Source organism: Typopeltis vanoorti, chromosome 1 (genome assembly GCF_054136105.1).
Source record: "Typopeltis vanoorti isolate ZY-2024b chromosome 1, IOZ_Tvanoo_1.0, whole genome shotgun sequence".
NCBI lineage: Eukaryota > Metazoa > Arthropoda > Arachnida > Uropygi > Thelyphonidae > Typopeltis > Typopeltis vanoorti.
In genome coordinates, this window is record NC_143549.1 from 120,708,299 (window position 1) to 120,724,471 (window position 16,173).

General features: G+C 35.8%; 1 protein-coding gene across 2 annotated transcripts in view; it reads left to right on the forward strand.

The window, feature by feature from the left end:
* Positions 1 to 16,173, forward strand: part of LOC150110363 (intraflagellar transport protein 54-like) — a 236,646-nt gene that overhangs the window by 109,737 nt on the left and 110,736 nt on the right. For both annotated transcript variants that reach the window (XM_090399066.1, XM_090399075.1), the window contains 2 exons: positions 4,535 to 4,637; positions 10,604 to 10,721. In XM_090399066.1, the coding sequence (XP_090255192.1) occupies positions 4,535 to 4,637; positions 10,604 to 10,721 (221 nt within the window). The remainder of the gene's footprint in view (positions 1 to 4,534; positions 4,638 to 10,603; positions 10,722 to 16,173) is intronic.

Below are 16,173 nucleotides of genomic sequence, written 5' to 3' on the forward strand. Positions count from 1 at the left end.
CATCAGTAGCCACACTTACTAATTTACTTTTTTGAACATTTTTAAGGGCAACATCAAAAGTTTCCTTAATATCAACGCAACGAGTACTATCTTTTAATGCTATGAAATCTAACAATTCTTCTCGCGTCACTCCATCCTCAAGAACGAAATGAATAAAAATTACTAATTGTGGTTGGGCTGTAATGTCAGTCGATTCGGCAAGCGCCAAACTAAATGCTACACAATCTTTTATATTGTTTTCTAATTTTGATAATAAATCTACGTTTATTTCTGGAATTTGATGTTCAGTTGTATGTCATGAGGTAGGAATGTTGGTAATTAACTTTAAAAGTTTTGAATTATTAGGGTCCAGTGACAATTGTATCAAGGATGTTTTGCTTAATAAATTCCCCTTTGGTATAACGCTGTTTTGCACGTGCGATTTTACATTATGTTTTAAAACTAGCTTCTATTACAGTTTTAGATTCTTCAGTAAATTTTGTCATGAAGTTAATTTGGTTATTAACTGAAGATTTCAACGATTTAAGCTTTTTAATTCGTATTTCAGATTTTTCTAGATATTGAGACGAAAACTCGCAATGCAATTTTTCATAATAACCTTTTAAATTCCCTACTTTGAAATTGCTCACTGTTGAACTACAGATGAAGCATAAAGCTTTACCATATTTCTCAATAAAAGCATAGTCTTCTTCCTTAAAATTTCTGTGTTCATCGATATACTTCCACTTCTGTGTATTTTCAAGAGTCATGCTGCAAAATATTCTGTATCTGCATTATCCCTGTTGAATCACTGGGTCCCGGTTGTCCTTTGAGTGTCAATGCTACATTTACCTTTATCAAACCAATTCAGAATTTTCAACTTGACTGCTAAAGAATTGGATTTCCCAGGTCTTTTCTTCACTTGTTCTTATTCACATACTTCTTTTCACTCTTAGTTTTCTTTGTTTTTCTCTTTCCAGATATTTTTCGGGGGTGCTTAAGGGTCAAAGCTGTATAACTGAGAGGAGACCTCCACATAGCCTTTAAAGGAATGCGGAGAACCGACCAGGGCTTCTGACCTAATGTCCAATCCTCACCTTCTCGTGGTGCACCCTGTTGGGTATCTACTTTGATACTGAACGAACGAGGATGGGCTGGCAATTTGGGATTTAGCCGACCAAATTGTATTCTTATTGGTTAAACCAAAATAAAAAATGATGGTACAACATGACAAAATTTCATGCCGGCTGGGGCGTCGCCCGGTTAAACAAGGCCCCCGTTGTTTTCGCCAGGGAACCAGGGTGAACAGCGAAAAGTCAGCTACTGGAACAAATCTGAAAACAAACCCCAACTCAACATCACCAGAGTTAAAGATCGGTACTATCAACGTAAGAAGCCTGAATGGCAAAGAAATGGAGCTAGCTGAGGAATTAGATAAGTACCAGATCGACATAATAGGGGTGACTGAAACAAAAAAGATCAAAACTGGTGAGATCTTTCTGAGCAATAAATACAAAATGTTATATTCAGGCAATGACAATCAAGGAAAAGAAGGAGTAGCCATAGTATTCAACACAAAATATGAGGCTAATCTTCTTGAATGGCAGTCAGTCTCAAGTAGAGTAATTTGGGCAAATATGAGAATGGGGAACTGGACAATGAGACTTATTTGTGCCTATGGTCCCACAGAAGGTTCTACTAAGGTAGAAGTGGAGGAATTTTTTGAGGCTTTAGAAAAAGCAACTGACACAATGAAAAATGAAAAGTTGGTCCTTGTTGGGGATCTAAATAGTAGAGTAGGAAATGATTGTGAGACATACAAAAATATTTTGGGAAAATTTGGAGAAAAGAGCAAAGCTAATAATAATGGCAAATATCTGTTGGATTTCTGCTCAGGACATGGACTGGTTATTACTAACACCATGTTCCAACATAAAAATGTGCACAAATTCACATGGAGAGAAGAGGCTAGGAATAAGAAAAGTCTCATTGACTATGTTATTGTTGATAGTGATGTTTTCTCCCTGGTGCAGGACACCAGAGTGTACAGAGGATTTGAAATTGGAAGTGATCACTATTTAGTCTTGAGCAGGATAAAATTGAATTTCATATTGAAAAGAATAACATGTAAGAAAGTTTTAAAGCGAATAAAAGTTGAGCAGCTCTCAGATGTGAACTGTAGACTAAAATACAGAAATATTATTGAAAAGAAAATGAAAGAGTTTGAGAACAGGAATCAAACTTTGGAGATTCAGTGGCAAACTCTGAAGGAAACATTGATTGATTCTGCCAGAGAGGCATGTGGTGAGGTTGTGTGCAAGGATAAAAAAATCAGAACTCCCTGGTGGACACAGGAAGTTAAAGAGGTAGTGAAGGAAAAGAAGAAAGCATATCAAAAGTTCCTGGCAAATAAGTCAGCTTTTACTCTTACAGAATACAGAGACAAATGTAAGAAAGCTAAACAGTGTGTAAAACTAGCTAAACAAAAGTCATGGGAGGACTTTGGCAAGAATATAGAAAATAAATATCAAGAAGGTGGCAAAATATTCTGGAGGTTGTTGAAGAAGCTTAGGAATGGAGGAAAGAGTGCTGTAAAAGGAATTAGAGATGATAAAGGTGACATGAAAACAGGAGAAAAAGATATCCTTGAAATATGGAGTAATTACTTTGAAAAACTGCTAAATGAAACAAGCAGTGATGACAGCACAGTGATAAAAAACACTGACCAGGCATGCAGTCAGGAATACATATCCATACTTGAAGTAGAAAAAGCCATGAAAGGCTTGAAATGTGGAAAGGCAGCAGGAGTAGATGATATTCGACCAGAAATGCTGAAGTATGGTGGTATAAGAATCTTACAGTGGCTGCACTGCATAGTTCAGAAAGCCTGGACAGAGGGACGAATTCCCGATGATTGGAGTAGAGCTCTCATAGTACCTATATATAAAAAGGGAAATAAAACTGAATGTGAGAATTACAGAGGTATTTCCCTACTGAGTGTTCCTGGCAAGATCTATGCAAGTATACTTGAGAAACGGTTGAGAAGAATTGTGGAAGAAAAGCTTGGTGAAGAACAAGCTGGATTCAGGCCAAATAGAGGCTGTCAGGATCAGATCTTCACTTTACGACAAATAGTCGAGAAAGCATGGGAATATAACAAAGATCTGTATTTAAGTTTTGTCGATTTGGAAAAGGCATATGACAAGGTGCCAAGAGAGAAGCTATTCAATACGCTGCAGTTATATGGTGTCAATGGGGCATTATATCAAGCAATACTTAGTCTTTATTTGAGTTGTGAGTCAGCAGTTAGAATTGAAGGAAGTACAGGAAGATGGTTTAATATTAAATCTGGTGTGAGACAAGGATGTACATTATCCCCTCTGTTATTCATTATCTATATGGATCACATTATGAAGGAATGTGGTATTAAACCTGATATCAAAATTGGAGATGTTAATGTCAGCTCTTTGCTTTATGCGGATGATGTTATACTTCTAAATAAATCCGCTACAAGTCTGCAAGATTCTCTGACTAAATTGAATAGCTGTTGTAATAGATATGGTATGAAGGTCAGCAATAAAAAGACAAAGACAATGAAAATAGGCAGAATCATTGAAAATGTCAACTGTGTTGTGAATGGAGAACCTGTGGAACAAGTAAAACATTTCAGCTACTTAGGCACAATTTTTACTGAAGATGGTAAACTAAATATAGAAATAGACAACAGAATCAGCAAAGCTGGTATGGTGGGAAGTTAATTGAATAAATTCATATGGAATAAGAAAGAAATTAGTCGGAACACTAAATTAGCTGTATACAAGACTGTGTTCAAACCAATTTTAACTTATGGATCTGAGAGCTGGGTCAGAAGTAAAACACTTGACCAAAGACTAGAGACCGCAGATATGAGAGTCCTGAGAAAGATTAGAGGCGTGAACAGATGGCATCAATGGCAATATCATATTAAAAATGAGGATATTAGGAAAGAACTTGACATTGTCAGCATCCAGAAATGCGTTAGCAGAGCTAATCTCAGATGGTATGGTCACTTAAATAGAATGGGAGAGGAAAGATTAGCAAAACAAGTGTTCTCTGCCAGGTTGGCAGGAAAACGACCCAGAGGAAGACCAAGATATAGGTGGATTGATACGGTACAAAGTGCCTTAGACGATAGAAATATAAGATCTGATAATGTTGGAGTCTTGACAAGTAACAGACTGATTTGGAGGAAAATTGTAGATAGGAAGTTAGTAATGATGTAATTTTTTCATGTAGTACTGTCATATCCTGTACACCCCTTGAGGGTACATGGCAGGAATTTGATGATGATGATGATGATGAGATATTTTTCATACCTTTAATAGTCCTTATGTACTGCAATAATGAAACTGTGTATGGGAAAACATGGATAACGAAATTGCATATAATGAAAGTTACCTGTATTTATTTATGTTTAAAGTTTTAATTTTCCCATGTATTCATATATATATATATATATATTATTTTGTTTTATTTTATTTATTTATTTTTTTTTTTGGTTCACATTATTTCTTAGGATGATAAGGTAGATGATATGAATGTTGCTAGGCCATTGTCTAAAACAGTAGTGCAAAAGAAATCCAGGCCACCATCTTCTAGGAGTTTGAAACTGAAGTCTAGTGAGTATTAGCAATTAGTAAATTATAATAGTAATCACAATGTTCTTGTGAAGCTTTATTAATAAATAAACCCTGAACTGCATATTATAAAGTTTTCTATCTCTTTAGATGAGTTGAATGAGGAAAAAATGATGCATAAAACTATTCATACACCACAGTCATTAAAAAATTCTTTCTACAAGAATATATTGAATCTAGATTTCATCATCATCATCAAATTCCTGACAAGTACCCTCAAGGGTGTACAGGATAGGATAGTACTACATGAAAAATTTACATCATTACTAACTTCCTATCTTCAATTTGCTTCCAAATCAATCTGTTTCCTGTCAAGATCCAACATTATCAGATCTTATATTTCTATTTCCAAAGCACTTTTTGCAGTATCAGTCCACCTATATCTTGGTCTTCCTCTGGGTTTTTTTCCATGCCAACCTGGCAGAGAACACTTATTTTGCTAATCTTTTCTTTCCCATTCTGTTTAAGTTAACCAGTCCCTTGAGATTAGCTCTGATAACGCATTCCTGAATGCTAACAGTGTCAGGTTCATTCTTAATATCCTCATTTTTAATATGATATTGCCATTGATGCTGTTCATCCCCTAATCTTTCTCAGGACTCTTGTATCTCTAGTCTTCAGTCAAGTGTTTTACTTCTAACCTAGCTCTCAGACCCAAAGTTAAAATTAAAATTGGTTTGAACACTCTTGTATACAGCTAATTTAGTGTTTTAATTTCTGTCTTATTCCATATAAATTTATTCAGTTGACTTCCTACCATACCAGTTTGTTGATTCTGTTGTGTATTTCCATATTTAATTTACCTTCTTCACTAAAAATCATGCCTAAGTAGCTGAAATGTTTTACTTGTTCTTTGTCTTGTTATTATTATTTATTATTATTGTTCAGGGCAACTCCAAGGAGTCGACAGACTCATCGAAGGAGGCCCTAACTTCATGTCAAGAACAACTATTCGACATTGACACAGTATCTATCATACCTTGCCTTGAACTCATTCATGGTCGTAGCACCCACAACAGACTCTGGAAGCTTATTCCACTCATTCACTACTCTCCAAGAAAAAAACCTAGCTCTAACAACCTTGTCAACCACGCTCTTGCCCAGCTTCCATACATGGCCGCTAGTCCTCCCACCACCAGTCATATTTTCAAAAATATCTTCTGGATCAATCTTATAGAAACCCTTCAATAATTTGAATGTCTCAATATATCACCCCTCCTTTGCCTATCGTCCAATCTCTGCAACCCACAAATCTTCAACCTATTCTCATAAGGTTCATTCCACAGACCTTCTATCATCTTGGTCGCTCGTCTTTGGATCCTCTCCACTTCCTCCCCATCACGAAGAAACCCTGGTGCCCATAACTGGGCACAGTAGTCCAGATGGAGTCTTATCAAGGCTCGATACAGAGGAAAACAACTTGTTTGTCTCTTCATGTTAAAGTATTTTTCAGAAGCCAAGTGATTTGATGAGCTGATTTAGTCACTTTTGCAATGTGCCCTCTAAACTTCAATTCCCTATCCACCAACACTCCCAAATCCCTGGCCTCATCAATCTCCTGGAGTATGGTTACACCAATGCGATATACTGCTGCTATTCTTTTCACCCCAAAGTGCATAACCTTATACTTTGCCACATTAAATTGACATCCATTTTTCTAGCCAAGGCCTCCAAACTATCCAAATCATCCTGTAAAATTTTGACATCCTGTGCACTCACAATTGCTCTACTTTGAATCATCAGCAAACAAGTGAACACTTCCTCTCAAATCCTTTCCTATATCATTGATGAACAAATTGAAAAGCAGTGGTCCAAGAACAGAGCCCTGCGGCACACCACTAGTCACAAGCCGTCTTTTAGACTCCACTCCTGAATAAACCACTCTCTGGTATCTCTCCTTCAACCACCCTCCTATCAATCTCACCAACCCTATATCTATTCCCATCTGCTCCAGTTTACTGATTAGGCTTCTATGTGGTATCCTATCAAAAGCCTTGGCAAGGTCAGGAGTATTACTGTCAACCCATTACCCCTATCCAGTTCAGCAGTCACTGTGTTGTGAGCAAGTTACTGAGGCACGATCTGCCCTTCACAAAACCATGTTGTCCCCCATACAATATCCAATTTTCATCTATTCAATCCTGTATACTTTTCTTGACTAATAAGACCTTGACAACGATTCCTGATATGCTAATCGGTTGGTAATTTACAACAGCAGTCTTGGAACCACCTTTATGCAGTGGAACTATTTTCCCCTCTTTCCACCCCCTTGGGACTAACCCAGACCCGATACTCAAATTAAACAAAATGGTCAAGGGTACTGACAATTCTTTAGCTGCTTCTCGTACGACACGAGCTGGTATACCATACAATCCCACGGATGTATTGACATTGAGGTTATGCAATAGGCTACTCACCTCCACTTCATTCACCACAATTCCTGTATAATCTACTGGTTTATTCGTTTCTGCGATGTCACCACATGGTTGATATATACTTGCAAAGTGCTCACTCAGTAACTCAACTATATCAACTGATTAAGTTACCTCCCTACCATCGGCATTCTTTAAAATCATTCTGCCATGTACATTTTTCCTTTTACTTGCTACATATCTAAAAAACTGTTTAGGATTCTCTTTAGCCTGCATGTTCTTTCGTAATCCTTTTTTGCTTTTCTTACCACACTCGTTACCCTTCTGGCCCTGCGCTTTATACCGTTCTTTTTCCTGCCGGTCACCTTTCTCCTTAAATTCCCTCCATAGTTGTTTCTATTTTTGCAGCTCAAGCTTAATGGTGTTATTCATCCATTTAACCCCTACTTGATTTATTATTCGGACTCTAGATATACAATCAGCCATTGCTTCATGCAAACACTTCTTAACTGCCTCCCATGCACTATCAATTTCAATATATTTCAATGTACAATAGCAGTTGTACGTGCCATGGCACTGAACCAATCAAACTCCTAAGCTTGTCATACTTTCCAGCTCGATAATTCCACATGTACCCTGTCTTAATTGAAAATTCCACATCTTTAGCCTCCTCCCAAGTCAAAACGCTATGATCACTCTCACCAATTGGTGGCAATGTGGTCATATTTGTTACAGCCAAATCCTCAGATGTAATTACTAGGTCATGCAATCTCTGACCACTAGTATTTTCCATTACATGCTGTTGCAGATAGTTATCCTTTAATAACCGCATAAAATCCAATTCCTTCCTCCCGTGTGTCCTCTCCTCACTCCAATCAATGCGACCATAGTTGAAATCTCCCATAATAATTACCCTCCTTCCACTCATTTCTTCTATTTGCTTGTGCATACTATCGCCACCATCTTTTCCATCACCTGGTCTATAGCAGCACCCAATTGTTTATTTAGTTCTGCTAGCCACAATCTCACACCAAATGGCCTCAAATGTGCTCTTTTCTCTATCCTGCAATTCAACTTCTATTTTCCTTGGCTGTAGCTCATCAGCTATCATCAACAATACTGGCTGAATCAGTCAATGTTTTCTTCAGGATTTGTCACTGAATCTCCAAGGTTTGGTTCCTGTTCTCAAACTCTCTTTCTTTTTTTCTTGAATAATGTTTGTGTATTTTAGTCTGCAGATATCTGAGAGCTGCTGAACTTTTATTCACTTTAAAACTTTCTTACATGTTCTTCTTTTCAATATGAAATTTTCGATTTTATATTGCTCAAGACTAAATGGTGATCACTTCCAATTTCAAATCCTTTGTACACTTTAGTGTCCTGCACCAGTGAGAAGATATTGCTATCAACAAAAACATAGTCAGTGAGACTTTTCTTATTCCTTGCCTCTTCTCTCCATGTGAATTTGTGCACATTTTTATGTTGGAACATGTTATTAGTAATAACCAGTCCATGTCCTGAGCAGAAATTCAACAGGTAATTGCCATTATTATTAGCTTTGCTCTTTTCTCCAAATTTTGGGAAAATTTGGAGAAAAGAGTTTCCTACTCTGCTATTTAGATTCCCAACAAGGACCAACTTTTCCTTTTTCATTGTGTCAGTTGCTTTCTCTAAAGCATCAAAAAATTCCTCCACTTCTACCTTACTAGAACCTTCTGTGGGTCCATAGGCACAAATAAGTCTCATTGTCCAGTTTCCCATTCTGATATTTGTCCACATTACTCTACTTGAGACTGACTGCCATTCAAGAAGATTAGCCTAGATATTTTGTGTTGAATACTATGGCTACTCCTTCTTTTCCTTGATTGTCATTTCCTGAATATAACATTTTGTATTTATTGCTCAGCAAGATCTCACCAGTTTTTGTCTTTTTTGTTTCAGTCATCCCTATTATGTTGATCTGGTACTTATCGATTTCTTTGCCATTTAGACTTCTTATGTTGATAGTACTGATCTTGAACTCTGGTGATGTTGAGTTGGGGTGTGTTTTAAGATTTGTTCCAGTAGCTGACTTTTCAGATTTAGTGAGATATAGTGATTTTCGTAACCAACAGTCTTCTTTAGATTTATTTTCAATGCCATTCAGTGTCAATGCTGCCGAAATGCCAGGCTCAGTACAAATGGAACTGCTTGAACTCCAAAACAATTCTTCTTTGAGAGAAAAATTATTCAATGTGCCCTTGCTTACATTTTACAAAGACTACATTTCTGAGGACGCATTCCCTAATCTTCGCCGGCATGCTTTGAAGATGCGTGCTTTGTTAGGAAGCGCATACTTATGTGAGTAGTTCTCCAGAATGAAACATGTGAAGTCCAAGACAAGAACTCAGATTATGGACCAACATCTCGAGAATACTCTGCGTATAGCAACTTCCAACATTGATGCCAACATCAACAAGCTGGTAAAGGAAAAACATTGCCAAGTTGCCCATTGACATTGTAAAAAATGAATGATTTCTTCATTAAATTATCTTTTTTCAAGTATTCATTTTATTTACTTATCATGAACCTGACTCCTACATACACTCTTAAAGCTGAGTTTGTTTATTTTTATAGTATTTTATGTAAAGTATCAAATGCAGAGCATTTCTTGTGAATCTGGAAAGCATCTTACAATTCTAAATACCTCAGTATAGCTTAGTGGCTTTATTGAAATTTTTAATGCTGCCCATACTGTCTGAAAGGTTGAAGACCCCTGCTCTAATGTCTTTTTATTCCCCAAGGGAGTAAGCAGAACTCTTTTAGCCCAACTGATTTTACAAATTGACAATCAGTCTCTGTTCTTAACTGATCCCATTTGATGATTTTAGAGGCCTCAGATTGTCAAACAATTGTCACCATCTTGTGATCCTGAACACTAACACTTATATTGTTATCTGAAATAGCACCTGCAGTCCATTTTTTTTCTGTCTGAAATTAGAAATAAATTTCTGGTACTTAAAACACTCCTCATCTGTGCCAAAGATTGACTAACTTGGGAGCAAGCTGGACAGATTGCTAAGAAAAATTCTCTAATTAAAGACTAGAATCAAATCTACAAGATTTTCTTTGTTTATAGAATTATGATGTATATAAGAAATGTTATCACGAGACTATAAAGGCACACACACAATTTTATGGTATACATTAAAGGGGAAAAAAAATATTGTTTACTTTTTTCCCTTACATATTTTCATTTCTCATCCATGTTATTTATCAGGACTAATTTAGGCTGTGTTAGTTGTTAGTCTGTTCCATAAAGAGGTAACAGGATGTTTTTTATTCCTCAGAAACTCCAGATTTTTCATTTGGCAAAACAAACAAACCAATAAAACACATGCAAATTACAGACATTTACATGTGTCTATTTTCAACAGACATAAGGCTAACTACCTTATCCTAAAAAAAAAAAAAAAAATAGAAATTATGATTATGCAAGACAATGACACTTCAACCATTATGCAACATTTTCATGTTGCATAATAGTTGAAATTAAATGTAAATCTGATTTATTTATTGTTAATCTGATTCATTTAGTACCACCCACCGAAGATCCTTCATTATCATCAGAGCCAGCCATTCTGGAAACTAAACCTTCAGAAGACCTGTCTAACATAAAGCCATCTGCAAGTGGACAAAGATCACCTCTATCAAGGTATTTATCTTATTCACACACACACCACACACACACACACACACACACACACACCACACACACACACACACACACACACACACACCACACACACACACACACACCACATACACACACACACACCACACACACACACACACACACACACACACCACACACACCACACACACACACACACACACACACACACACACACACACACACACACACACACACACACACACACAGGGTCTCATAAAATTAAGAATAACAGAGATTGCATATAAGCTTTTATTTGTAAATTTTCTTCATTTGAAATAAACAAACATGAATGCAGGATTTTCATGATGAAAATCCTGCAGGAATTACTAAACAGGAAAAAGGTTTTGATTATTTTGTCCTAAACCTTTTTCCTGTTTAGTAATTCCTGCATGCCCATTCAGAAAAAAAAAAAAAAAGCAATCCATTTTATTATTATACATTTCACTGCATAAGCTTATGTTGGCACACTTCTGTTTTCACAGATCTAAAGCAATTTGCATTTAAACTGCTGACAAGGAACAACAACAATCTAAGTTATAGTGATACCGAAAAGATTATTTTCACATTGTTTAGTCATCTACAAGTCATGAGGAAACTGGGCAAAATCACTTTACATTGTCTTTCTTTTTAAATGTATTTGACTTTAGTTAGACTAGATATTATCTGCTATATGTTTGATAAATTTGTTATAAAGAAATGGAAGGGGAAAAAAATTCTAGTGAATTTATTTTGCATGCTGTGAAGTTAAATATCTCAGGGCCAAGACAAATCACTGACTGCACAATATACAGCATTTGTATTGGAAATCAATCCATTAAGAATAAGTCTACTTATTTCAGTAAATTGGATGAAAACTTAGAAATCCCAGAAATGACTGCTTTTTTTTGCTTATAGAATATGTGAGGCTACAAATGAAGGATTCTTTTTTTATATACAGAACTTCAGTCCTCAATAATACCCATCGCTTGCAGACTTGATGTACTATCTATGCATACTCCACCAAAGATCCTTAAAAAAAGGTTCATCATATTCAGTGGCCAAATCGGTTTAAAAGCACCAGTTTTCATCTGATCACTGAAGTTAAGCAAAATCTGTTATGTTAATGATAATATTCTGAAACTTGTCAATAAAAATAATGATATGCATTTTCATACAGAATATCTGGTGATCTCAGATTTTCATGTGAAGTGTATTTAACAGTTGGGTATGGGATTTGGACTTCCAGAGGATTTTTCAGAGCCTTATGGAATCAGGATTTTGTGATCCCGAAATTTTTAAGATGTTCTGAGTTAGTATCTAAACCAGTAGCTACAGTCCATGAACTAAGCTAATGAAGATTTATGGGTTTCCTTTGAGAGAAGCCCAAAAGACTTCTTCTTTACAGTGCAACATTGCTCATTGAGTTGACTTGAAGAAAATGTGGAATTTCTGCTTCATAAGATCAAATTGGAGGATTTTAGCCACTTTAAGATCTAAAAGTCCTTTGTACCTTTTGGATTACAATATGATCATATAAAGTTTTTTATGTAAAACGTTAGATACCAATGCTACTATTTACTATTATTATATTACATAAAAAGAATGATTCTCTAGGACATGACTTACCACTGGTAAGAAGAAATACCAGGAGCTACCGTCAACTCCAAGTTTAATAGCTGTGCCACTACCATGATCTCTTGTCTCAAGACTGGCCACACAAAACCAATCAAGTTTAGCATTGCCTTAAAAGTCTTCCCCATCTGCAAAATCTGTAACATTGAGGAAGCATCACCAATGCATTTACTAAATTGTATGGATATTTCTAAATGTGAACTTTATAACAACCCAGAGAACTGTATAAAATACATGAATTTGACCTCTATGATCTGGTCTAATAATACCATGGCATAATAAAAAAAAACTGTTATTATTATGCCAATATTTACATCTCCAAATGGTATTGGAGATGTAAATATTGGCATAATAATCTAACTAGCTAAAGAAATTTAGTTAATTATTATCTCCAGTTTGTATGTTTTATCCACTACACATCAACATGAACGATAATCAATGTCTAGCTGTCTATACCAGATTAGTGATCTTACATAGAAGTGATGTACCATGCCATTTCAATAAGTGTAAACTCAGATTAGCAAGACTACTGAATAGGCTTGCATTCCTCAAATACTGTCATGATTTTTCCATTATTCTTACTTGTGTAAAATTCAAGCCAAAAGTTTATGGTATTTTATTGTCTATAGCCAGAATGCTATGGTTAAACCTGAACAAGTATGGTTGCATTAATTTGCCAAAAATTTGGCAGTGTTATCTTAAGATCAACTCTGACCTAGCTATAATACTTCTTTTTACAACATTAGAGGGCCCAAAATAGGACTTCAGATCTTTTCTGTTACAATTCGTTGCATGTTCATTGAAACATATAATGTGCTCTGAAGATGCTGGTTTGAAATCCAGTGAAATATAAGTCAGTTTAGTATCTTTTTTTAATAATATAGTTGGTTTCATGTTGTAATACCATTAAAATAAGTTATGAATTCTTCTGATCTCTTTCTGGTGAAAAATCAAAGAGATCATTGAATATTCTGTACTTCCAAGGGTAGTAGGACATTTGCCAAGATTATCAGTGCAAGAATATTAATAAGTGTGAAGCCAAGAGATTGGCTTTTCTGGTGGTAATGATGCAGTAGAACTATTCAAGTGCAGAAGAGATAGATGTATTTAGACATCAGTTATGACTAATAACTTTGGTAAGAGACCAGAAAGCATGACTGCCATGTGGACATGTTGCTAGTTTCTTTTTTTAGCCCTTTCAATATCAGATTTATATATGTGTGTATATTTCAGGCTTTGGTATGGACCAAAAAAGGAAAATGGAGGTTTCAATGAAAGCCATACAGCATTCCTGGTATTCTCTTGTATAGCCTTGTCACATTTTTTAAACTAAAGTTTAGATAAGATGAGAATTTTAAATAGAATGAGGAAGTATTGTTTTTTTATTATTATTGTCATCATCATTAAGAGAGACCTCCAGGGAGTCGGAAACTCATTCAGGGAGGCCACATACTACACACACACACCAGCTATCATACTTATTCTTGAATTCATTCACACTTCTTGCACTCACAACATCCAATGGCGATCCATTCCAATCATGTACCACCCTCTGAGAGAAAAATCTGGCTCTCACACCCTTCTTGGCGGCCTTCGTTCTCAGCTTCCAAGGTGCCCTCTCATCCTTTTCCTACCCTCCATAAATTGAAAAATTCCATCGGTTGAAATCCTGTATGACCCTTTCAGAAGTTTGTAAGTCCCAATCATATCACTCCCTCTTTCTCCTGTTTGCTAGTGTCTGCAGTCTACAAATTCTCAATCTGTCTCCATAATCGGTATTCCACAATCCTGAATTTTCATACTGATAAGAATTGTTTTAGTGTTGCATTCAGTGCAGATGTTCATTTAAAGCAGAAGATTAAAAACAATTATCCAAGCAAGTAAATAAGGTACAGAAATTATGAAAATTGACCCTCTCAGCACTTATAACTAGAACATATCACACTGCGTTGTGGTTTGAATTGTCTAGAGAAAGAAACAGAATCTACGATATACTTGAAATAATCAATAGTGTGGAGCATCATTAGGGTTATGTGGTATTCTGATAGTGTAAATAATTTGTGTAATTATTTACACTATCAGAATACTCAGAATACAATAGATAAAATCACCATTTTAAGAAAGGAAATCAGAAATTTCAGAATCATCACTGGTATTAATAAGGCAACAAAGAGAGATTTCAGCTGATGGAGTTGCCAAAATACCACCTTCGAGACAAAAAAGAGTTAGTTTGTAATTGACAAAACTAAGATGAGCAGTGTTGGAAAGAAGCTGAATTAGAGTTTCTGTTAGGAAAATTAGATTATGGTTTTGTAGATTGACATTGAGGATAGAAATAAGGCTGCTTGTATTTTAGATTTAGAACCAAGACTACTGTATTTTTCGGACGATAAGACACACCCCAAATTTGAGACAATTTTTAGAAAAAATATATTATTATATGAAAATATTCATAAACCTTAAATTTCATTTATTATTACCATGACTGGTACCAGCACATCTAGTTCATCTGCACTCATCTTGTATGTAAATCGGGGATTCCCACATATGCAGCGAGACACGTGTTTGGCTCGCATTGAAAATGTGGGAATCCAAGATTTACCCGGTATCACCTACCTTCAGACCATAAGACACACCCCAATTCTAAGTCGATTTTTCTACTTAAAAAGATGCATCTTATGGTCCATCTTAGATTTAAAACCAACACTACTTGTATTTATGAAGTGAATCTGAATGACTTTGAATTATTTGTTTTTATAACTTTTTTCACTTCACTTTGTTTTTCATACTTTTTATTAAGTTGAAATTGCAAAAGATATGAAATATTTGGTACTGGATCTTTTTCAGTGCCATATTACATGGTAAATTTTACCCAATTTCTCTGCAAATTATGGCTTCAGCAGTCCCTCCCTACACACTACTACTACGTTTAGATTCTCTATCCAGGTACACCTGGCTGAATAGTGGCAGCAAAATGGTTCATTAGCTAGCTTTCTACAAGTGTAATCTGAAAAGTTCTCGGCCTAACAATGAAAAAACAAATTTATAATTTCAAAATTATTTTTATTTTGAAAAACGCTGACCAGTGAGGAGGAGTTTTAGTTTTTCTGGGGAATAGGGTGGATGTTCCAACAATTCATAGTACAGATCCCTTAATTTTCCCATTGCCAAAACATCTTTGTGGGCAGGTACATTGTCCTGATGAAAGACAATTTTTTTCTTCTGCAAATGGGTCTTTTCTCACGAATTTTTTCGTCTAGTCTGGTTATAAGATCGGAATAATATTCCCCGGTTATTGTTTTACCCTTTTAAGATAATTAATAAAAAAAAAAAAAAATGCCTTTAGTATCCCAAAATACCAATGCCGTGACCTTTCCTGCTGATGGAACAGACTTTCTGTTCTTTTGCCTGAACAACTGGCTTCTGTCCACTGTTTGGATTCTGGTGTGTAATGGCGAATCCAAGTCTCATCCATGGTAATAAATCGATGCACAAAATCAGTTTTATTCTTGTTAAAATGCCCCAAGCACTGTTCTGAGATTTTCATTTTGATCTGCTGTGAGCAAACGCAGCACACATCTTGCATAAAGCTTTTTCATTTGCAATTCTTCATGCAAAATATATCCTACATGTTCTTTTGAAATGCCTATAGTCTCAGCAATTTCACGCACTTTGACTCGCCAGTCATCCAATATCCATATTGTGCACTCAATCAATGATTTCTGGTATTGTTACAATTTTTTGGACATCTTCACATGGATCTTCTTCAAGGCTGGTACGGTGGCCATGTTTAAACTCGGCAGACCATTTCGTAATTGCC